This window comes from Nicotiana sylvestris, chromosome 3 (assembly GCF_000393655.2).
Source record: "Nicotiana sylvestris chromosome 3, ASM39365v2, whole genome shotgun sequence".
Lineage (NCBI taxonomy): Eukaryota > Viridiplantae > Streptophyta > Magnoliopsida > Solanales > Solanaceae > Nicotiana > Nicotiana sylvestris.
In genome coordinates, this window is record NC_091059.1 from 6656498 (window position 1) to 6677414 (window position 20917).

At 35.7% G+C, this 20917-nt stretch overlaps 3 protein-coding genes across 8 annotated transcripts; 1 reads left to right on the top strand and 2 right to left on the bottom strand.

Moving 5' to 3' along the window:
- Window positions 1-4407: 4407 nt before the first annotated feature.
- Window positions 4408-12761, bottom strand: LOC104218929 (uncharacterized). Of its 5 annotated transcripts, none has more exons than XM_009769541.2 (4): window positions 12604-12761; window positions 11920-11983; window positions 8149-8247; window positions 4408-4937 (listed from the first exon to the last, which is right to left on the bottom strand). In XM_009769541.2, exon 4 carries the CDS (start codon window positions 4934-4936, stop codon window positions 4580-4582), a length of 357 nt encoding a protein of 118 aa, XP_009767843.1. In that variant the 5' UTR covers window position 4937; window positions 8149-8247; window positions 11920-11983; window positions 12604-12761; the 3' UTR covers window positions 4408-4579. The 5 variants fall into 5 exon arrangements, with proteins under 5 accessions (XP_009767843.1, XP_070026756.1, XP_009767840.1 ...); XM_070170655.1 differs by lacking the exon at window positions 8149-8247 and adding an exon at window positions 10214-10506; XM_009769538.2 differs by lacking the exon at window positions 8149-8247.
- Window positions 10955-11600, top strand: LOC104218928 (uncharacterized). Its single transcript, XM_070170654.1, has one exon. It carries the CDS (start codon window positions 11041-11043, stop codon window positions 11515-11517), a length of 477 nt encoding a protein of 158 aa, XP_070026755.1. The 5' UTR covers window positions 10955-11040; the 3' UTR covers window positions 11518-11600.
- A 2610-nt stretch (window positions 12762-15371) lies between the features above and the next one.
- On the bottom strand, window positions 15372-17246 carry LOC104218926 (uncharacterized). 2 transcript variants are annotated; one of them, XM_070170656.1, is made up of 2 exons: window positions 17147-17246; window positions 15372-16461 (listed from the first exon to the last, which is right to left on the bottom strand). In XM_070170656.1, exon 2 carries the CDS (start codon window positions 16385-16387, stop codon window positions 15590-15592), a length of 798 nt encoding a protein of 265 aa, XP_070026757.1. In that variant the 5' UTR covers window positions 16388-16461; window positions 17147-17246; the 3' UTR covers window positions 15372-15589. The 2 variants fall into 2 exon arrangements, with proteins under 2 accessions (XP_070026757.1, XP_070026758.1); XM_070170657.1 differs by having other exon boundaries at window positions 17038-17196.
- Between the last annotated feature and the right edge of the window lie 3671 nt (window positions 17247-20917).

The window sequence follows — 20917 nt, forward strand, 5'->3', positions numbered from 1 at the left end:
TAAAATGGAAGAGTTCGTGATCCAATTAACACATAAAGCACTACATGAATCAAACTAAATAATTAACAAAGTGACAAAATAAATGGACATGAGTTTTAACACTTTCTGGACCTTACACTTTACGTCATATTTTTTTTTTGAACAACCCTTTTTTATTGGTATCATTTTCCACCTTATTAGTGTGATGATGTACAACTAAGTTTCAATTGCTTATTGTATGCAAATGGTGAAAACCTACTTGTGGCAACCATGTAAAACAAGGTTTGTATTTTATTTTGATATGTAGATTCAAGAGCGAGGAGTGCTGACTTCGTCTTGCTTTGGTTCATTCAACTCGTTTAAGACTGTAAGTTACATTCTTCATTCACTTCACATGGCTGAAAATGGTAATACTGATAAAGTGGGTGATGAAAGTAGAGGTTCCGAGTCTACCACTGCAACTACTCACTCGACAATTACAAAACAAAGGAAAAAACGATCTCGGGCATAGGATTTTTTTGAAGAAAAGGTTGATGCTACAGGAAATAATAAATATGCATGTAGATTTTGTGGACAAGAATATTTTGAGACAAAAGGTAAAAGTATGACACAAATGAATAATCATATCGATAAATGTCCAAAGAATCCTTATAAAGTTGAAAAAGGTCAAAAACTATTACAATTTCAAACATTACCGGGGGGTAATAAAGGTGGTCTTATTCCATGGAAATTTGATCAAGAAGAGTGTTGGATGGCTTTGTGTAGTATAGTGATTGTTGATGAACTTTCATTTAGTTTTGTTAAGAAGGAAGGCTTTAGAAACTTTATGAAAATGACACAACCTTGTTTTCATATTCCTTCCCGTACTACTGTTACACGGGATTGTTTTGCTCTTTTTAATGTGGAAAAAAATAAATTACTGAAGTTTCTTAAAGGAACAAGTCAAAGAGTAAGTCTTACCACTGATACATGGACTTCTATTCAAAAAATTAACTATATGTGCATCACAACCCATTGGATTGATAGTGAATGGATTATGCATAAAAGAATTATTAACTTTTCTCCAATTACTAGTCATAAAGGTGAAGATATGGCAAGGTGTATTATTGATTATTTGCGTGAGTGGGGTTTGCAAAAGATTTTCACTGTCATAGTTGACAATGCTAGTTCAAATGATGTGACCGTGGAGCAGCTGTCTGACAAATTAGATGATTGGGGAACCAATTCCATGAATGGTCATCACCTTCACATGCGATGCATGGCACATATTGTAAATCTTATTGTGAAAGATGGTTTAAAAGAGTCAAGTATTTCTATTGCTCGTGTTAGATGTGTAGTCAGATACATTAGACAGTCTCCTGCTAGGTTGAGGAAGTTTCAGGAATGTTGTGAAAGTGAAAATATTGTCAAGAAGTCTTTATGCTTAGATGTTCCTACAAGGTGGAATTCCACCTACTTGATGTTGAGCAGGGCTATTGAATATGAGCGTGCAATTAAAGAATATTCTGATCGTGATACCAGCTTGTCACGTTATCTTATGTTTGATGCCATTTCAGATGGAAAGCCTGTAGGTATTCTTACAAGAACTGATTGGGATGAGGTAAAGAGAATTGCACAATTTCTTGAAATATTTTATAATCTCACTTTGAAGGTGTCCGGGTCACTTTATGTAACATCGAATGCCCATTTTATTGAAATTGGTCAAGTTGCTATTTACTTAAATCGATTAATAACAACTGAAGATAAATTGTTGAGTGAGATGGCATTAAGTATGTGGAAAAAATTTGAGAAGTATTGGGGTGAACCAAAAAAAATGAACAAAATGATTTTCATTGCTTGTGTTTTGGATCCTCGCTACAAGTTTACTACTGTTAGTTTTGTACTTAAGAAGATGTTTGGAGATGATGAAGGAACAATTATTGAAAAAGAGGTTCATACTTATATGAGTTCATTGTTTAATGAGTATGTCTCTAAGTCGGTTTCAAAAGATACTGGTGGTAAAGTTTCTACCTCTTTGCCAAGCTCTTCATTCAGCACAATGGAAACTTCAACTGGTTTAGGTGCACTCTTAGATGAAATAAGGAAACATAAAGCTGCAAGTGGAGGTGTAGATTCTAAAACATAATTGGAAAAGTATCTTGGAGAAGATCCTGAAAATGAAAGACCGGAGTTTGATATCTTGGCTTGGTGGAAGGTGAACTCACCTAGATTTCCTATTCTTGGTATGATGGCTCGAGATGTGCTTGCTATTCCAATTTCAAGTGTGGCATCTGTAAGTGCATTTAGTACCGGAGGGCGTATTCTTGACCAATTTAGGAGTTCATTAACTCCTAAATTGGTTGAAACTCTAGTGTGCCTTCAAGATTGGCTTCGAAGTGAATAGCTTCCTGTAAATGTTGAGGAAGATTTAGATTTTCTCGAGACACTCGAGGAAGACATGTATATTTTAATTAATTTTATTGTATTGCCTAAGATAGTTAAATAATATATTAATTGCTTGACTTGTTAATGTATATTCTTATTAGATTTTACTAATATTGACAAAGAAGCTTTCACCGACGATGTTTGCTAAAGTTTGTTAGCTGCTATGTAAGTTCTCCATTTTAAATAATATACTTGTAAAAGAATGTGATGTATTACAAAGTTATTAATATTTTTTTAATTTCTTTCAGGTTTAAAGCTTGGTGTCTTAAAATTGCTCTGTGCAAGAAGAAGAGCTGCAGGTCCAATTGCACGCTCTAATCTCTATTGTGTTCAATGTTCATCCAACATAATTTCATAAGAACAGTTCTGCGCTTAACATTCTGATTTCAGGTGTATTAAAATTATTTGAGATTGTTTGATTCTGTGGCTTTAGCCTGTCACTAAAGGGTTTGACAGCATGCTCATTTTATTTGAGATTGTTTGTTATCAGTTGGTAGCATGTTGGTGACTTCTGATTGTTGTAAAAACATTTGTAACTTGTTCAGTTTTTTTTAGTGTGCTGACACTTTTCTGGTCAAATGAACAGTCAAGCAAAGGAAAAAAACGTAAAAGAGAGAGCAAAAAAGTCTATGTTACTGTATGTAGAACAATAGAAGGAACAATTGTTACTACTTACTATGATTATCTTAAGTTATTCTATACTTAAAGGGACAACAAATTTTCTTATTGGTGTAATCGATAACCGAATCGATAAGCCCCAAATATCGATAAATCGAAATCGAAAAAATCGAAACCTTATTGAAACGATAACGATAAGCATATGCATAAATCGATAATCGATAAGTAATTATCGATAAGGGTCAAAATCGAATCGATAAATCGAATGCACACCCCTAACTGAGACACTTTACTTGATTCACGCCAAACTGAGACAATTATCGTTCATGAAATTGTGCAATTAAAACATCTTTTGACCGTTCTCCTTAAATACTCTACTTGAAAGCCAAATAAGTTATTAGACGATAACACCATGTTTGGCCATACTTCTAAAATCAGCTTTCTTTTAAAAAGTATTTTAGGTGAGAAGCAGTTTGTGCTTGAGCAACAATTAGTGTTTGGCCAAACTTTTAAAAAATCCTTCTAATAACCCGTTTGGCCAAGCTACAAAAATCAGCTTATTTTGAGAAGTGCTTTTTTTCAAAAGTGTTTTTCTCAAAAGTACTTTTGGTGAGAAGCAGTTTGTGTTTGGTTAATTAGTTTGAAAAGCACTTCTGAGCAGCAATTAGTGTTTGACCAAGCTTTAAAAAACTGCTTCTAAGTATATTTTTCTCAAAAGTGCTTCTGAAAAAAGTGCTTTTGGAGAGAAGCTATTTTTTCTGCTTCTCCAAAAATGCTTCTGCTTCTCCTCAAAAACACTTTTTTTCCTTCCAGAAGCTTGGCCAAACACCTCAAATTGAGGCCAAAAGTGCTTTTGGCCAAAAAAAAAATACTTTTGGCCAAAAATAAGCTTGGCCAAACATGCTATAAGTGTGTTTCTCTCAAGAGTGCTTTTGGGAAGAAGCTACTTTTTTTTGCTTCTCAAAAAATGCTTCTAATTCTAGTGAAAAACACTTTTTGCCTTCTAAACACTTTGCCAAACACCTTAACCTTGGGGGGAAAAGTACTTTTGGCTATGAAAAAAAACACTTCTTGCAAAACGGCAGCACAGCCAAACAGGCTATAATTTTAGTATCACGTGATATTGTTGTATAAATTCCCTTTGTTTTTTAATCTGATTTTCAAGTTAAGATTTTGACCCCGAAACAAGCACATCTCCTACATCCTAGACTTCAACTTTACGCAAATGATGAATAGGATTTATAATTATCAGGTTCGAGAAGGAAAAAAGTTACTGGAGAATAGTCGTGGCTGGGGTAGGATGGTGGAGGAAGGGGGAGGGTAGGGGGGTGGACCAGGAGGCTAGGAACCTTCTTCTTGGAATAAAAAGAACTCAGAACACAGGAATGTCATAAGTGACATCTCATACATAAAACCACATATTGCTCCAGTTTGGAAGAACTGAGACAAGCAAATTGTCGCGAAAATAGATTTGCAAAGTCAATAGAACATATAAATCCTTTGCCTTGGGAGGAAATCCAGCAGGCCATGAAACGAGAAAGTAGTCATTGTGTTTCAATCAAACCAATTCTATGCCTACTTCTTTCACTGAATCAATAACTGCTTTGACCTTTCCATGGTACCTTTGCTCTCTCTTAAAGAAAACAGATACGGCAGGAATACCTTTAGCCTGCAATCGCTCTCCTAACAACTTACCTATTTTTGCAGCAGCAGCAACATCTCTAGTATTTTCTTTTCCTTCTACCATGGCAAGCCTTAAGCCTTTCTCTTGTGTACTTGCAGAAGCGGCAACCGTTGCAGTTGGTGTGTGAACTACTTGAGCATTTACATACTTGTTTGTGAAGTGCATCCTCAGCACGTAAGGTTTGAGATACTTTGTAACTCTGTCTGGTCTAATTGGCGGGGGAATCACCATTCTGCTAGAAGTAACAAAGACATCAAAAGAAGTATCATCAAGGAAGTTAACTAAACAAAAAGGGCAGCCCGGTGCACTAAACTCCAGCTATGTGCGGGGTCCGGGGTCCGGGAAAGGGCCGGACCACATGGGTCTATTGTACGCGGCCTTACCCTGCATTTCTGCAAGAGGCTGTTTCCACGGCTCGAACCCGTGACCTCCTGATCACATGACAGCAATTTTATCAGTTACACCAAGGCTCCCCTTCCATCAAGGAAGTTAACTGAAATATCAAAAAATCATAGATAGAGATCAACATTCAGGGAGTACTTCTCATCATCAAGAAATGCAATTTAGTATCTTACACTAGAGCTAACTATAAGTACTAATCCTAAGAGATTGCTAAGTGAGCACAAATCCATCATTTATGAGATGACTTCATAGACCCACTGTTCCAAATCCAGCAATGAAGAGTTATTAGCATATATATACAACTTGACAGATAATCTAACATTTCGAGTTTCAAGGATTTAAAGTCTCTTTTTATATAGTCGATCTATTTGTAAATCAACTTCTACGAAGTGTCATGTCCTCTAAAATTTCAGTTTTCTTAAATTTCATTGAAAACTAATTCCTAATTTCCACATTGAACGAGGCAATCTTTCATTTAGTACCTTTTATAATTACACGGAAAGCAACAGGAAAGGTGAAGATGGACCTGAGATATAGCAAGTGTCGCTGGAAACGGCAGTTAGCAAGTAAGCATGACGGTGGGCCAAGGTACAGACTGGTGTGAGTTAACAGAAAGGATTCGATTGCAATGGATTGATAACTGAGGTGCATGGCTCTTGGGGCAAAACGTGGAATAGGATAAAGAGTTGGGCAGGTAAACAAGGTAATTGTCACCACTTCCATAAAGGTGGAATATGGCTTCTTTTTGACTCTCTGAGGAAATAAACAGTAATTTAGCCTAGTCACCCCCCCCCCCCAAAAAAAAGTATCATTTAATGAGGCCAGGTTTGTCTTCAAAAGATCCGAAGGTGAAACATTGGGATGAATTTCGAAGAAACAACTTTTTTTGATAAGTAATAAGGATTTATTAACGCATCCAGCAAAAAAAAATGCTGGAATGTAGTTACAAAAGTGCATTAACACTTCATATCGTGTAATGTAACATGGCTTCAACATCATTTACATTTGCCATGTTACACCAAGAAGAAACAACTAATTTTTACTCATAATAGTTGGTTTTAAGCCATTAAAACCCATCTTCTGTAAAGTTTACAGAAGACTATGTTTTAATTTTTCCAAATATTAAGCTTCAAACTTTATAGGTTCCTCAATGATTTCAGCTTATGGAAAAGATTAAGGAGGCCAACTTGGTAAACCAATTCCTCTAGCACTGTTAAAGATGGACTCAAGATTACTCCGACTCTTGCAAGATATCAGGTGTGCTCGGTTTGAATTTTGAAACTGATTCAAACACTTTATGTATTTTGGTACTAGATAATTGTATAGAAATTAATCAATTATATAAGTAACAGTTTGGTTATTCACTAATAAGTGATTATTCTATACACTGACAGAAATAAGCTAAGCAAAACATATAAAAACTACACGCCAAACAGGATTTTAACATCTTCATCTTCATGAAAACATCATCTTAATGATTTACTTTCTCATCAAACACTCATCTATAGCAAATACTAAATTCATGCTTCCTTCCTACAAATTCTTCAATTTTTAGCGAATTACTCACAACATTTCATTCAATTGATCCAGAAACCAAAAGGGTTTTGTTAACCAAGACAGCCCAATACTAATTGCACTAGAACAGATTCATGTATAGACATTCCATCAAACAGGTAGCAGGCACTGGTCAATCCTAAACGAAACGTACCAAGTGACATTAAATGGGTATAGTTTGAATGCTTCACATATAACGAATAACAATAAAGCAAACCTGAATCAGATGTGTGTTTGGACGAATTCTTTAGGTTTTCCTCACTGAAATTCAGCAGAGCAAATATAGAGAAGAGAGTTGTGTCTTTCTTTCTTTGAATGCGGTCATAAATATAAGAGACGAAGCATTTGAGGGCTCTTCTTGGGCCGCGTCCAATAAGTGAAACCCAAATTTTAAGTAAAAATAGCACGGTATAGCTAGTTTTCGGACTGGTCATTCAAAAATAGTCAGCGTTCACCAAGTTAATAAAAAATAGTCACTATTTTGTTGCAACAGTGACTGGTCCAGCACAATATACTGGAGCTCGGTGCACCTGTGTATGAACTTCCAGCCTGTTATGCTGGACGGGTATACTTTGCTGGCTCCAGTATAATATATTGGAGACTAGAGCACCGATCCTCCAAACTCCAGTATATTATGCTGGATCGGTATATTATACTAGAACTCCAGTATATTATGCTGGAGTATTTTTCCGGATGTTGAATAGTATTTTTGTTCAGATTTATCTTTACAAGAAAAGTGGCTAAATTTCTATTACTTTTAAAATTGTGGCTATTTTTGAATGAACACTGCTACATCTAGCTATTTTTAAATTTCTCCCCTCAAATGGTTCTCAAATTTATGTCAAGACGCGTGTTCTTCTCTATGGAATTTTTGAGCTTGAACTTGGAAGTCCGAAAACAGAGCTAAACCAGGTTTGTTTTATTTTCATAGTACTTGTCATACATCAAAACTTTAGTTGGATACAAATCATAAACAATCCGATATTAGTTTTGCACATAGCAAAAGTTTCTTCTGGGATTGACTAATGCCTGTTACCTATTCGATAGAATGTTTGTATAAGATGTTATTTATGTTCTAGTGATTAGATTGCTAAATTTTGGATTTTATTGAAGTAAAGCACTATAGTTGGGCCTGTTTGTTTGGATTTTTCTTATATGCTGAATAAATCGGTTCTACCAGTATAAAGAATATTTATTTTTTAGTGAATAACTTACTGATATTTTAGAATAATTGATTAGTCTTTAATTAGTTGTCTAGTATTTACGGAAAGAAAAATATCACAATTAATTAAAAATCCAAGCCAGGCAATGTCTGATATTTGTAAATCTCCGAGCTAGTTCTTGAGTCCATTTTGCTAGAGAAGTTCGTTTGCACGTTGCTCAAAATGCTAAGTTGTCATTGTATCCCGCAGTTTTTCCGAACTGGAATGAAGCGAATCATCATTTTCTCTTTGAAGCAAAATAATAAATTGTTAGCAGGTACATACCCTTAATGATATCATTGATGTAAGGCTTTGGCAGAGGCAAATTTCAGACCCGTAGGTCTGAAATTGGAAACTTTAGACCTGTGGATTTCAACTTCAGACCTGCATTGTAAATTTCAGCTATTCTTTAAGTAAGGGGTCCTAAAAACGGCTATTTGTGCACTTCGCTCAATTTATTCATTACTTAAAATTTGAGTTTCACTTATTGGACGCTGCCCAAGAAGAGCCCTCAAATGCTTCTCTCTTATATTTGTGCCACACATTCAGAGAAAGACACAAAATGCTTCTCTATATTTGCTCTGCTGAATTTGAGTAAGGAAAACCTAAAGAGTCGTCCAAATCTAGGTTGCTCGGACTCTTCACTTTTGGTGTCACACCCGTGTCGACACGACATGGGTGTGGGTATGGGATCCGTACCGGATTTAGTCAACCGATTATGGGTGCTTTGACCAAAATCGACTGAAGAATTCGGGACAAATATAATGATTTTTGAAATCAAAACAAAAACGAGGGTGAAATTGAAGAAAATGGAATACCTTGTATATAGAAACTTCTGTGTCAGTCAGTTTCCTTTTATTTTCTTCTTGGATTCTCCTTTTGATCATTAATCTCTCTTTCTCGGAATACCTTGTTAGTTTTCCTCATAATATCTCATAATGTAGTCATATTTTTATAACTCTACTTTTAGATATTTGAATTATTTTTAGCCGAATACCCACACCCGTATTCGTATCTGGATCCGTAACCTCCGAATCTTAAGATTTAGATCATGAAGGATCCAACCTCTAAATTAACACCCGTATCAGACACCCGCACCCGAGTCCGAGCAACTTAGGTCCAAACACACATCTGATTCAGGTTTGCTTTAATGTTACTTGTTATATATGAAGCATTACCCTTTTCAGACCTTAAATATGTCTTGTTAGTCTTGCAAATTTGGTAATTTTCGTTTAGGATTGACCAGTGCTTGCTACCTGTTCGATGGAATGTTAAACATGAACCTGTTTTTAGTGCAATTGGTATTGGGCTGTCTTGATGAAAAAAACCCTTTTGGTTTCTGGATCAATCGAGTGAAATGTTGCGAGTAAATCGCTAAAATTTGAAAGAATTTGTAGGAAGCATGAATTTAGTATTTGCATGTATTTGAGGAGGAAGTAAAACATTAAGATGATGTTTTCATGGAGATGAAGATGTTAAAGCTCTGTTTAGTATGTTGTTTTTATGTGTTTTGCTTAGCTTATTTTTGCTAGCGTATAGGACAATCACTTATTAGCGAATAACCTAATTTTTACTTATATAATTGGTTAATTCTATTCAATTGTCTTCTACCAGAATACGAAAAAGTGTCTGAATCAGTTTCAAAATCCAAATCAACCACACCCTGATATCTTGCAAGAGTCAGAGTATTCTTGAGTCCATCTTTACCAGTGCTAGAGGAATTGGTTTACCAAGTTTGCCTCCTTAATCTTTTCCATGAGCTGAAATCATTGAGGAACCTATAAAGTACTACGCTTAACATTTGGAAAAATTAAAACAAAGTTTCTGTATTAAATTTAACAGAGGATGGGCTTTAATGGCTTTAAACCAACTTTTATGAGTAAAAATTAGTTGTTTCTTCTTGGTGTAACTTGGCAAATGTGAATGATGTTGAAGCCGAGTTACACCGAGTACATTACACGATGTGAAGTGTTAACGCACTTTTGTAACTAGATTCTATCATTTTCTTTCGGTTGGAGCATTAATAAAATCCTTATTACTCATCAAAAAAAAAAGCTGCTTTATCAAAATTCATGTTACACCCCGTACTTTCATGTTAGAATATGAGCCGGAGAGGTTAAGGACCTTTACAAAGATAACGATGGGTTAAAACAAGTGGTAAGGAAGTATTTTGAGGGCTGGAGGTTAAACGAACCAAAGATGCTACAACCCATACTTTCGAGGTAAAACTAGGAGTACTTAATATTCTAAGGAGGTCGTGTTTTAAGGTAATTGAATCATATAATATTCGTATGTTAATTTTTGAAGTCAAACAAGTTGTAAAATAAAAGTCGACAAAGTAAGTTATAACCCTTGCAATTTTGACGCTCAACTCCTTGAAGCTGTTTTTGCGTGGCAACATCCGTTCCTCTCCATCAAAACCAAGTTTTAAGTATCTCTCTCCCCCAGATTTCGCGAATGGCAAGAAACCCTTGTGCCTTTCTAATGCTGATTTTTGGATGATTTCTGCTTTGTCTGATTGGATTGAGAAAGCCTGCTCAGATTCATATTTTTCTTCTTTGTGATCTTTTATGATATAATTTTCCAATTATTATCTATTTCGCATGTATCGATCTTTCTTTTTGGGCTTTCGTAATCTGTTTTCTGAACAAAAAAAGGAAAAAAAACGAACAAGGTCGTCAGAAATAGAACATTATCTATTCCGTTGATGTGTAGGATACTAGGATGCATATCCTTACATTAATTAATTAACCTACTAGAATATCTAAGCAAGCATTCAACATCGATTGATTTTGAAGTACACCAGTATCTCCCGTAATTAGTATTTCTGTTAACTTAGACCCATAATTGAATCACGACAAGACTTTGGTTTTCTTGGTTTTTGGAATGAAATGGGGCTGAGTAGATGCTACGGAATATATAGCTGGCACCAACTAGCTTAGGATTGAGGCATTATCTAATGATTTTTACTTGGGGATGCACTGTACTTGGAAGAGTAAAAATTGTATTAAAAAATGTGGTTGAAAGATTATACTTTGATTACTTTTTTGGCTGGTTTTTGGTTATCTTTCCACTAACCTTAACTCTTTGTGCTGTTCTCTAGTTTTCTGCCCAGGGTACTGGTAGAGATTAAGGCTAACTTGAAGAGGGGACTCTTCTTTGTTGAGTGCCAATATCATGGCATCCTCTAAGAATGAGGAAAGTGGTGCTCAGGATGCAGCAGAAAGGATTAAGGTTGCAGCCTTGTCAGCTGCAAAGGGTTTGAGTCGTGCTCAGGCTGAGCGCGCCGCTGCTCCTGCTGCTAGAAATGTCAATGCGTATGGCCAGAAGGAAGAAGGACCCAGTCGATGGCAGGAAAGAAAAGAAGCAAAGAGGCAGATGTATTTGATGAGTACTGAGAAACAGGTGAGATTGGGTGAAAGGAAAGACCTCAAGGCTTCAGGTTCCACCCTTGCTGCAGCTTCTCAATGTCAGAAATGTTTCCAGTTAGGGCACTGGACTTATGAGTGCAAGAATGAGAGGGTTTACATATCACGTCCTTCTCGTACACAGCAGCTGAAGAATCCAAAACTGAGGATGAAATTATCAATATCTTATGATCTAGAAAACCCAGATATTGAGAAGGAGAGGAAGAGTGAAAACCCTTCCCACTAGCGAGGGCTATAACGGTAATCGGTAATTACAAGGTGCACCAGGTCTAACGAACCCGCCGTTAGCTACGGGATCCTTCAATATCTACTCCCATTTATACTCGTCTTTGTAATCCGTATATACTCGTAGAAACTATTTTATAACAATATAGGGCATTTCGGTTCTTATCAAATCATATAATTTCCTTTCGATAACAGTAAATTCAAGTAACGATCAAACAGATCTAGTGACAACGAAAATATTTAAAACCACGGTATTCACCTCAAATAACTATTTCGGTATCATATCGAGTAAAAGATTTGTCCCACATGCAACTCAAAATAATCGGTAACATATTCATATTAAAAATCATGTGTAAATCATACAAGTTATGAAAACACAAATTGCGGTAAGATTACTACTCACCGTACTCGTGCCGAAATACCAACTGCTTCACCTCAAGCAACTCGTACAAATTCCTCCAATCAATCTATAATTACATAATATCGATCTCATGTTAATTTCCTTTTTTAAGCTAATTCATAGCTATTTTAGAATACCCCAATCCTCCGAGTTTTATACTTTATCATCAATTCGTCGAATTATATTTACCCATGCTATGAGTAATTTAAATTAGTCCAAAATCTTTTAAGTAAAAATATATTTACAAGGTTTATTCCCTTTACTGTCCAATTTCCTTAATCGTGTGCATAAATTGAAACTGAAATAACTTTACTGTCCATAATATTCCTTCTTAATTAGTACCTATCTTTTGTACTTAATACTAGACTCATAACATTCAAACCCAAATTCACTATTGTCATTGCAACACAGTTAAACACCAAAACTCAAATCCTTGTACCCTAACTTAATTTACACCTAACAAAGATCATATATAATCAGACTAGTTTAAGTACAAATACATCAATACCCTTCTTTTTCCAAGTGAATTTATCCTACAATAACATTGACCAACTTTCAATTGCATAAGTTGCCCAGAATAACTCTAATTGGTATTAAATTTCTTATACCTTGTGAAACCTTTCAAATATATGAATTGAGATAAAAAAATCAGGAGAAAAGAACTTAGATGAGAAATTCGAGTATTACCCGTAAAAACCAGTGTGTATTTAAAATTTCTCAAGATTTGGTTCTAGCCTCTTTCTTCTTCTCCCTTTCTTTCCTTCTCTGTTTTTTTTCTTGTTTCGTTTCTGAAGCTTTCGTCGAACTCGGCAGCCCTTTCTTTTCTTTTAGGCAAATGGGCTTCGGCCCTTTTGCCTTACTTATCTTTTTTTTTTTTTAAAGTTATTTTTGTTGTTATTTTACCAATAAAATAAGGCACGTGAACAGTAAAAAGTTTATATGTGATGTTTTATTTGAACGGTCCAAATTTGATAAATTGATCTAACAATTTAAAATGATTTTTTTTCTTTTTCTTTTTTCCTTTTTTTTCTTTCTTTGTTTTTTCCCCATTTTCCTTAACTAATCTACAGCCTCTTTCATCATTTTCTTGCCAAGTGTTCAACGGAGAAACAAAGAGCAGATACTTGCTTTGCCAAAAACTGAACAATTTTTTCAGCATTTATATAGATCTTCTCTTCCTCCTCAATAGTTCTATTAGCAACTCGATTTAAAAAAAAATTACTCAGATCTGATAAAGATTCATAGCTCATTCACCACTTCAGCCCACACTCACACTCCTGATTCTTGTACCGATTTATGTGCCTCCTCCTTCAGTGAATACCAAACATTTTACTGGTGGAGACAGATTCCTTTTTGAAGAATGTCAAGAATCCAATAGAGATAAAGTTTTGCTTTTGACCATATTTTGCCGTCTGGGTTTTCGTTAACATCCAATCAATTTTATATAGCAAGAGAAATGAGTTTCGGCAGGAAGAGTGACAAGAAAATAGAGGAGGATTATATAATTCTAACCTTTAGAATTATGCATGGACAGGTGACGAATTGAAATCCCCATTGAACATTACCGGAGACCCCGGGTGGGGGAAGGTGCATAATATTTTCTTCTTTTTTAAAAAAAAATTAATCAATTAAAGTTTACTTTAAATATATATTTATTTATAGTTGAAGTTATGACACGTGTTGTATTTTGATTGGTACGTGGTTGCAATCTCCAGATAAAAAACTGGTCAAGAAAAAAGTGGTGTGTCTTAGACATACTTTAGAAAGGTTGAGTGTAGGGGTGTTTATAAAAACACATAAATTGAAACCAAGGGAGTATATTTTTAATCGAGTCCTTCACTATTTGATTCAATTATCATCAATATATCTTGGTAAATAATAAATTTCTCAAAGGGCAATTGATTTGATAGTGTTAAGTTAAAAATGTGATCGCCGAAATATGTGTTTGGTAGTGTATGTTTTATATTTAAGAAAAAACCGAAAAATAACCGAAAAAATCGAAAAACCGACATAAACCGAATCGAGAAAAAACCAACATAATTGGTTTGGTTTGGTTCTAATAGTTAAATAACCGACTTAGTTTGGTTTCTTTTTAGGGAAAAACTGATTCATACCGAACCATGAACACCCTTAGTTGAGTGTGTAAAAGAATGTTCGTGCTCAGAAAGTGCGTCAAAGGGATTTGGTCCTAAGTTCCGGGGGGTAAACTATGTATTTTGCCATTTTATATTCGGTAGCCGAAAAAATATATAAAATTTGTATAGTTTTTGTATATAACATATGAAATGTATCTAAAAACAAACAATATACATTTTTCGGCTATTATTTTGAAAGTGACTATACAATGTTATTTTCCCTAACCAAATGGAATTCTTTCAACTTGACTCGACAGATGGAGGGGAAGCCCTCCAACTCAAGTACGACATCAAAGTTGATCGTAGTCACTATTTTATCTTTTCACTGTTCCAGCAGTAAAGGACAGCTCAGTGCACAAGGCATTCTGTATGTAGGATTCAGGGAAGGGCCGCACCCCAAAGGTGTGATGTAGACAGCTTATTCTAATACAAACATTAGCAGTTGCTTTGACGATTCGAGCATGTGACCTATAGATCATTGTTCTAGCAGTGATTGGGCCTTTTTCTTATAGCTATAAATTGAATAGGTTCCGGAAATAAACTACCAGTCAACGATAGGTTCGGAAAATAAACTATCAGTCAACGATATGGTTTCATTATCAAAATAGATGTATTTCTTTGCCTTTTAGCAGACAAAGAGAGACAATATCGTAGGTTCCAGCAATCTGGCCATCCCAAGCAATCTTTTCTCTGATAAATCTCAACAATATAAGAATTAAAATCTGTCCTACGGAGGAATCTGTTACTTGGACCAATGGCAATTGACTAGTTTTTTCCTTCAAGGAACAAGACAAGTACTAAGAAAGCAGGCAAAAAGTTCTAGAGACTACCTCCAATAGGCTGGATCAAGTTATGCAAGACATAGCAGCAGCTACTCAACTGCAAAATCATCAAATGCTACATACTTTCTCTTGGCAAGTCCAACTAATTCCCAGTAAGGTCAAAGCCACATGGTACAAGTTTAACATTTAAGTCCAACTCCAGAAAAGGACAACTCTAAAAAAAGGGGCAGCCCCACAAAGCATCCCGGCGTTCACGCAGGGTCCGGGGAAGGGTGAACGCCGGGTCCGGGGAAGGGTGAACGCCGGGTCCCAAGGGGGTCTAATGTAGGCAACCTACCATATTGCAAGCATCAGTGGCTGATTCCACGGCTCGAACCCATAACCTACAATTCATACGGAGACAACTTGTCCGTTGCTCCAAGGCTCTCCATCAGAAAAGGACAACTCTGCCAAAGTTAAATGAGTAGGACAATTTCAAGCAGGCAAGAGACAAGAAAGACAGTCAAATACGAGCTGGGAAATGAGTAAGCCAGCAACATGGAAAAAAGAAAATACAAGAGACGACTCTTGCCACGCTGAATTCTACAACCACAACATAAGTTTACAATAAAAACATATTCGTTTGAAACAGCAAATCCTAGTTATCATAGGTGCATTGCTCAAAAGCTCTTTTATCACATGAGAACAGAAATATAAATATTTTCAACGTTAAAGAACCAGATACCACACATCTGATTACTCATATTGTTCAATGTTTCACCGCTTTCTGGTATGCCTCCTGCTGCTCTTCTTACGGCTAGTTCGCTCTTCAGAATCGGACCCAGAATCTGAAGATGAACCAGAAGACTCAGAGGTTGAGCTGTATTTCCGGTGTCTTCTCTTCTTCTTCTGCTGCTTCTTCTTCTTCTTCCTCTTCCTCCTCTCTTCCTCTGAATCAGTTGAAGAACTATAACTTGATTCACTTTCCCCAGAAGAATCATCGGACCTTGTCGCTGATGACGCATCACTGTCAGATTCAAAGACTGAAGCCTCACTATCACTTCCGGACTCTGTATCCGACTTATGCTTCCTCTTACTCTTCTTCACAGATTTTTCACTCTTCCTCTCCTTCTCAATATCTGGGTTTTCAAGATCATAAGATATTGATACTTTCATCCTCAGTTTTGGATTTTTCAGCTGCTGTGTACGAGATGGTCGTGATATGTAAACCCTTTCATTCTTGCACTCATAAGTCCAGTGCCCTGACTGGAAACATTTCTGACATTGAGAAGCTGCAGCAAGGGTGGAACCTGAAGCCTTGAGGTCTTTCCTTTCACCCAATCTCACCTGTTTCTCAGTACTCATCAAATACATCTGCCTCTTTGCTTCTTTTCTTTCCTGCCATCGACTGGGTCCTTCTTCCTTCTGGCCATATGCATTGACATTTCTAGCAGCAGCGGCAGCGGCACGCTCAGCCTGAGCACGACTCAAACCCTTTGCAGCTGACAAGGCTGCAACCTTAATCCTTTCTGCTGCATCCTGAGCACCACTTTCCTCATTCTTAGAGGATGCCATGATATTGGCACTCAACAAAGAAGAGTCCCCTCTTCAAGTTAACCTTAATCTCTACCAGTACCCTGGGCAGAAAACTAGAGAACAGCACAAAGAGTTACGGTTAGTGGAAAGATAACCAAAAACCAGCCAAAACATTAAAGTAATCAAAGTATAATCTTTCAACCACATTTTTTAATACAATTTTTACTCTTCCAAGTACAGTGCATCCCCAAGTAAAAATCATTAGATAATGCCTCAATCCTAAGCTAGTTGGTGTCAGCTATTTATTCCGTAGCATCTACTCAGCCCCAATTCATTCCAAAAACCAAGAAAACCAAAGTCTTGTCGTGATTCAATTATGGGTCTAAGTTAACAGAAATACTAATTACGGGAGGTACAGGTGTACTTCAAAATCAATCGATGTTGAATGCTTGCTTAGATATTCTAGTAGGTTAATTAATTAATTTAAGGATATGCATCCTAGTATCCTACATATCAACGGAATAGATAATGTTCTATTTCTGACAACCTTGTTCGGTTTTTTTTCCTTTTTTCCTAGTTCAGAAAACAGATTACGAAAGCCCAAAAAGAAAGATCGATACATGCGAAATAGATAATAATTGGAAAATTATATCATAAAAGATCGCAAAGAAGAAAAATATGAATCTGACCAGGCTTTCTCAATCCAATTAGACAAAGCAGAAATCATCCAAAAATCAGCATAAGAAAGGCACAAGGGTTTCTTGCCATTCGCGAAATCTGGGGGAGAGAGATACTTACAACTTGGTTTTGATGGAGAGGAACGGATGTTGCTACGCAAAAACAGCTTCAAGGAGTTGAGCGTCAAAATTGCAAGGGTTATAACTTACTTTGCCTACTTTTATTTTACAACTTGTTTGACTTCAAAAATTAACATACGAATATTATATGATTCAATTACCTTAAAATACGACCTCCTTAAAATATTAAGTACTCCTAGTTTTACCCTGAAAGTACGGGTTGTAGCATCTTTGGTTCGTTTAACCTCCAGCCCTCAAAATACTTCCTTACCACTTGTTTTAACCCATCGTTATCTTTGTAAAGGTCCTTAACCTCTCCGGCTCATATTCTAACATGAAAGTACGGGGTGTAACATGAATTTTGATAAGTAACAAGGATTTTATTAATGCTCCCACCGAAAGAAAATGATAGAATCTAGTTACAAAAGCGCGTTAACACTTCACATCGTGTAATGTACTCGATGTAACTCAACTTCAACATCATTCACATTTGCCAAGTTACACCAAGAAGAAACAACTAATTTTTACTCATAAAAGTTGGTTTAAAGCCATTAAAGCCCATCCTCTGTTAAATTTAATACAGAAACTTTGTTTTAATTTTTCCAAATGTTAAGCGTAGTACTTTATAGGTTCCTCAATGATTTCAGCTCATGGAAAAGATTAAGGAGGCAAACTTGGTAAACCAATTCCTCTAGCACTGGTAAAGATGGACTCAAGAATACTCTGACTCTTGTAAGATATCAGGGTGTGGTTGATTTGGATTTTGAAACTGATTCAAACACTTTTTCGTATTCTGGTAGAAGACAATTGAATAGAAATTAACCAATTATATAAGTAAAAATTAGGTTATTCACTAATAAGTGATTGTCCTATACGCTAGCAGAAATAAGCTAAGCAAAACACATAAAAACAACATACTAAACAAGGCTTTAACATCTTCATCTCCATGAAAACATCATCTTAATGCTTTACTTCCTCCTCAAATACATGCAAATACTAAATTCATGCTTCCTACAAATTCTTTCAAATTTTAGCGATTTACTCGCAATATTTCACTCGATTGATCCAGAAACCAAAAGGGTTTTTTCCATCAAGACAGCCCAATACCAATTGCACTAAAAACAGGTTCATGTTTAACATTCCATCGAACAAGTAGCAAGCACTGGTCAATCCTAAACGAAAGTTACCAAATTCGCAAGGCTAACAAGACATATTTAAGGTCTGAAAAGGGTAATGCTTCATATATAACAAGTAACATTAAACAAACCTGAATCAGATGTGTGTTTGGATCTAAGTTGCTCAGACTCGGTTGCGGGTGTCTGATACGGGTGTTAATTTAGAGGTCGGATCCTTCATGATCTAAATCTTAAGATTCGGAGGGTACGGATCCAGATACGAATACGGGTGCGGGTATTCGGCTAAAAATAATACAAATATCTAAAAGTAGAGTTACAAAAATACGACTACATTATGAGATATGATGAGGAAAACTAACAAGGTATTCCGAGAAAGAGAGATTAATGATCAAAAGGAGAATCCAAGAAGAAAATAAAAGGAAACTGACTGACACAGAAGTTTCTATATACAAGGTATTCCTTTTTCTTCAATTTCACCCTCGTTTTTGTTTTGATTTCAGAAATCATTATATTCGTCCCGAATTCTTCGGTCGATTTTGGTCAAAGCACCCAAAATCGGTTGACCAAATCCGGTACGGATCCCACACCCACACCCATGTCGTGTCGACACGGGTGTGGCACCAAAAGTAAAGAGTCCGAGCAACCTAGATTTGGACGACTCTTTAGGTTTTCCTTACTGAAATTCAGCAGAGCAAATATAGAGAAGTGTGTTGTGTCTTTCTCTGAATGCGTGGCACAAATATAAGAGACGAAGCATTTGAGGGCTCTTCTTGGGAAGCGTCCAATAAGTGAAACTCAAATTTTAAGTAACGAACAAATTTAGCGAAGTGCACAAACAACCGTTTTTAGGACCCCCTACTTAAAGAATAGCTGAAATTTACAATGCAGGTCTGAAGTTGAAATCCACAGGTCTAAAGGTCTAAAGTTCCCAATTTCAGACCTACGGGTCTGAAATTGGTCTCTGCCAAAGCCTTACGTCAATGATATCATTAAGGGTATGTACCTGCTAACATTTTATTATTTTGCTTCAAAGAGAAAATGATGATTTGCTTCATTCCAGTTCGGAAAAACTGCGGGGTACAATGACAACTTAGCATTTTGAGCAACGTGCAAACGAACTTCTCTAGCAAAATGGACTCAAGAACTAGCTCGGAGATTTACAAGATATCAGACATTGTCTGGCTTGGATTTTCAATTAATTGTGATATTTTTCTTTCCGTAAATACTAGACAACTAATTAAAGACTAATCAATTATTCTAAAATATCAGTAAGTTATTCACTAAAAAATAAATATTCTTTATACTGGTAGAACCGATTTATTCAGCATATAAGAAAAATCCAAACAAACATGCCCAACTATAGTGCTTTACTTCAATAAAATCCAAAATTTAGCAATCTAATCACTAGAACATAAATAACATCTTATACAAACATTCTATCGAACAGGTAACAGGCATTAGTCAATCCCAGAAGAAATTTTTGCTATGTGCAAAACTAATATCGGATTGTTTATGATTTGTATCCAACTAAAGTTTTGATGTATGACAAGTACTATGAAAATAAAACAAACCTGGTTTAGCTCTGTTTTCGGACTTCCAAGTTCAAGCTCAAAAATTCAATAGAGAAGAACACGCGTCTTGACATAAATTTGAGAACCATTTGAGGGGAGAAATTTAAAAGGGATTTTTACCTATCTATACCATATATCAAACTTTATTACCAAAAATGTTCATAATTTGTTATTTACCCGTGTAGTCCACACTTTTACTACAAATTATATACCAATCCAAAAATAGGTAGATTTTGCCATAAAAAATGCGCTAAAATGAAGGCACCAGATCTGCGTGTGATTCTGTCAACATCAAATTAGAATTGCTGCGTAATTCTCTCATTCCTCAACGGAAAGAGATCTCTCTTCTCTCACTCAACTACAATTCTCAAAAAACGCAAGCTACTGAAGCTCCAATAATCAAACGAAAACGCAAGCTACTGAAGCTCCAGTAATCAAACGGAAAGGAGATTTCTGTTCTTCATCTTCATCTTCATCTTCATCTGTTCTTCCATATATTTTCCACCATTGATAGCCATTAAAAAGCTTGAAAGCTTTGAATTCAAATTTGGGTTTTCAAAAATCATTATTTGTTTGGATTGGGTGTTGTTGTAAATAATTCGGAATATGTTTAGGAGTTTATATCTCAATTTTGAGGGGTTTTGGTGAAGATTAGACTTGGTTTTGACTGAATTTTAGATTGAAACTCGAAGAAGAAGAAGAAGAAGAAGAAGAAGAAGAAGAAGAAGAAGAAGAAGAAGAAGAAGACGTATTTCCAGAAATTGTAGATAAATTGTAGATAAATTGTAGATAAATTGTAGATAAATTGTAGATGAATTGTAGATTGGGAAGACTAAAACTTCTACAAATCTTCTACAATTATGTCGAAAATGCCAATTATGCTACAATTGAAATGAGAATTTGGATATTAAAATTCAATGTATCTATTTTGTAGATATCTTGTAGATAAATTGTAGATTATTTGTATTCTGATTGTAGATGCATTATTTTCTGTTTTCACAAATCCAAAACGACTAAAGCTTCTACAAAATCTTCTGCAAAAAACAGTCTACAATTTATCTACAA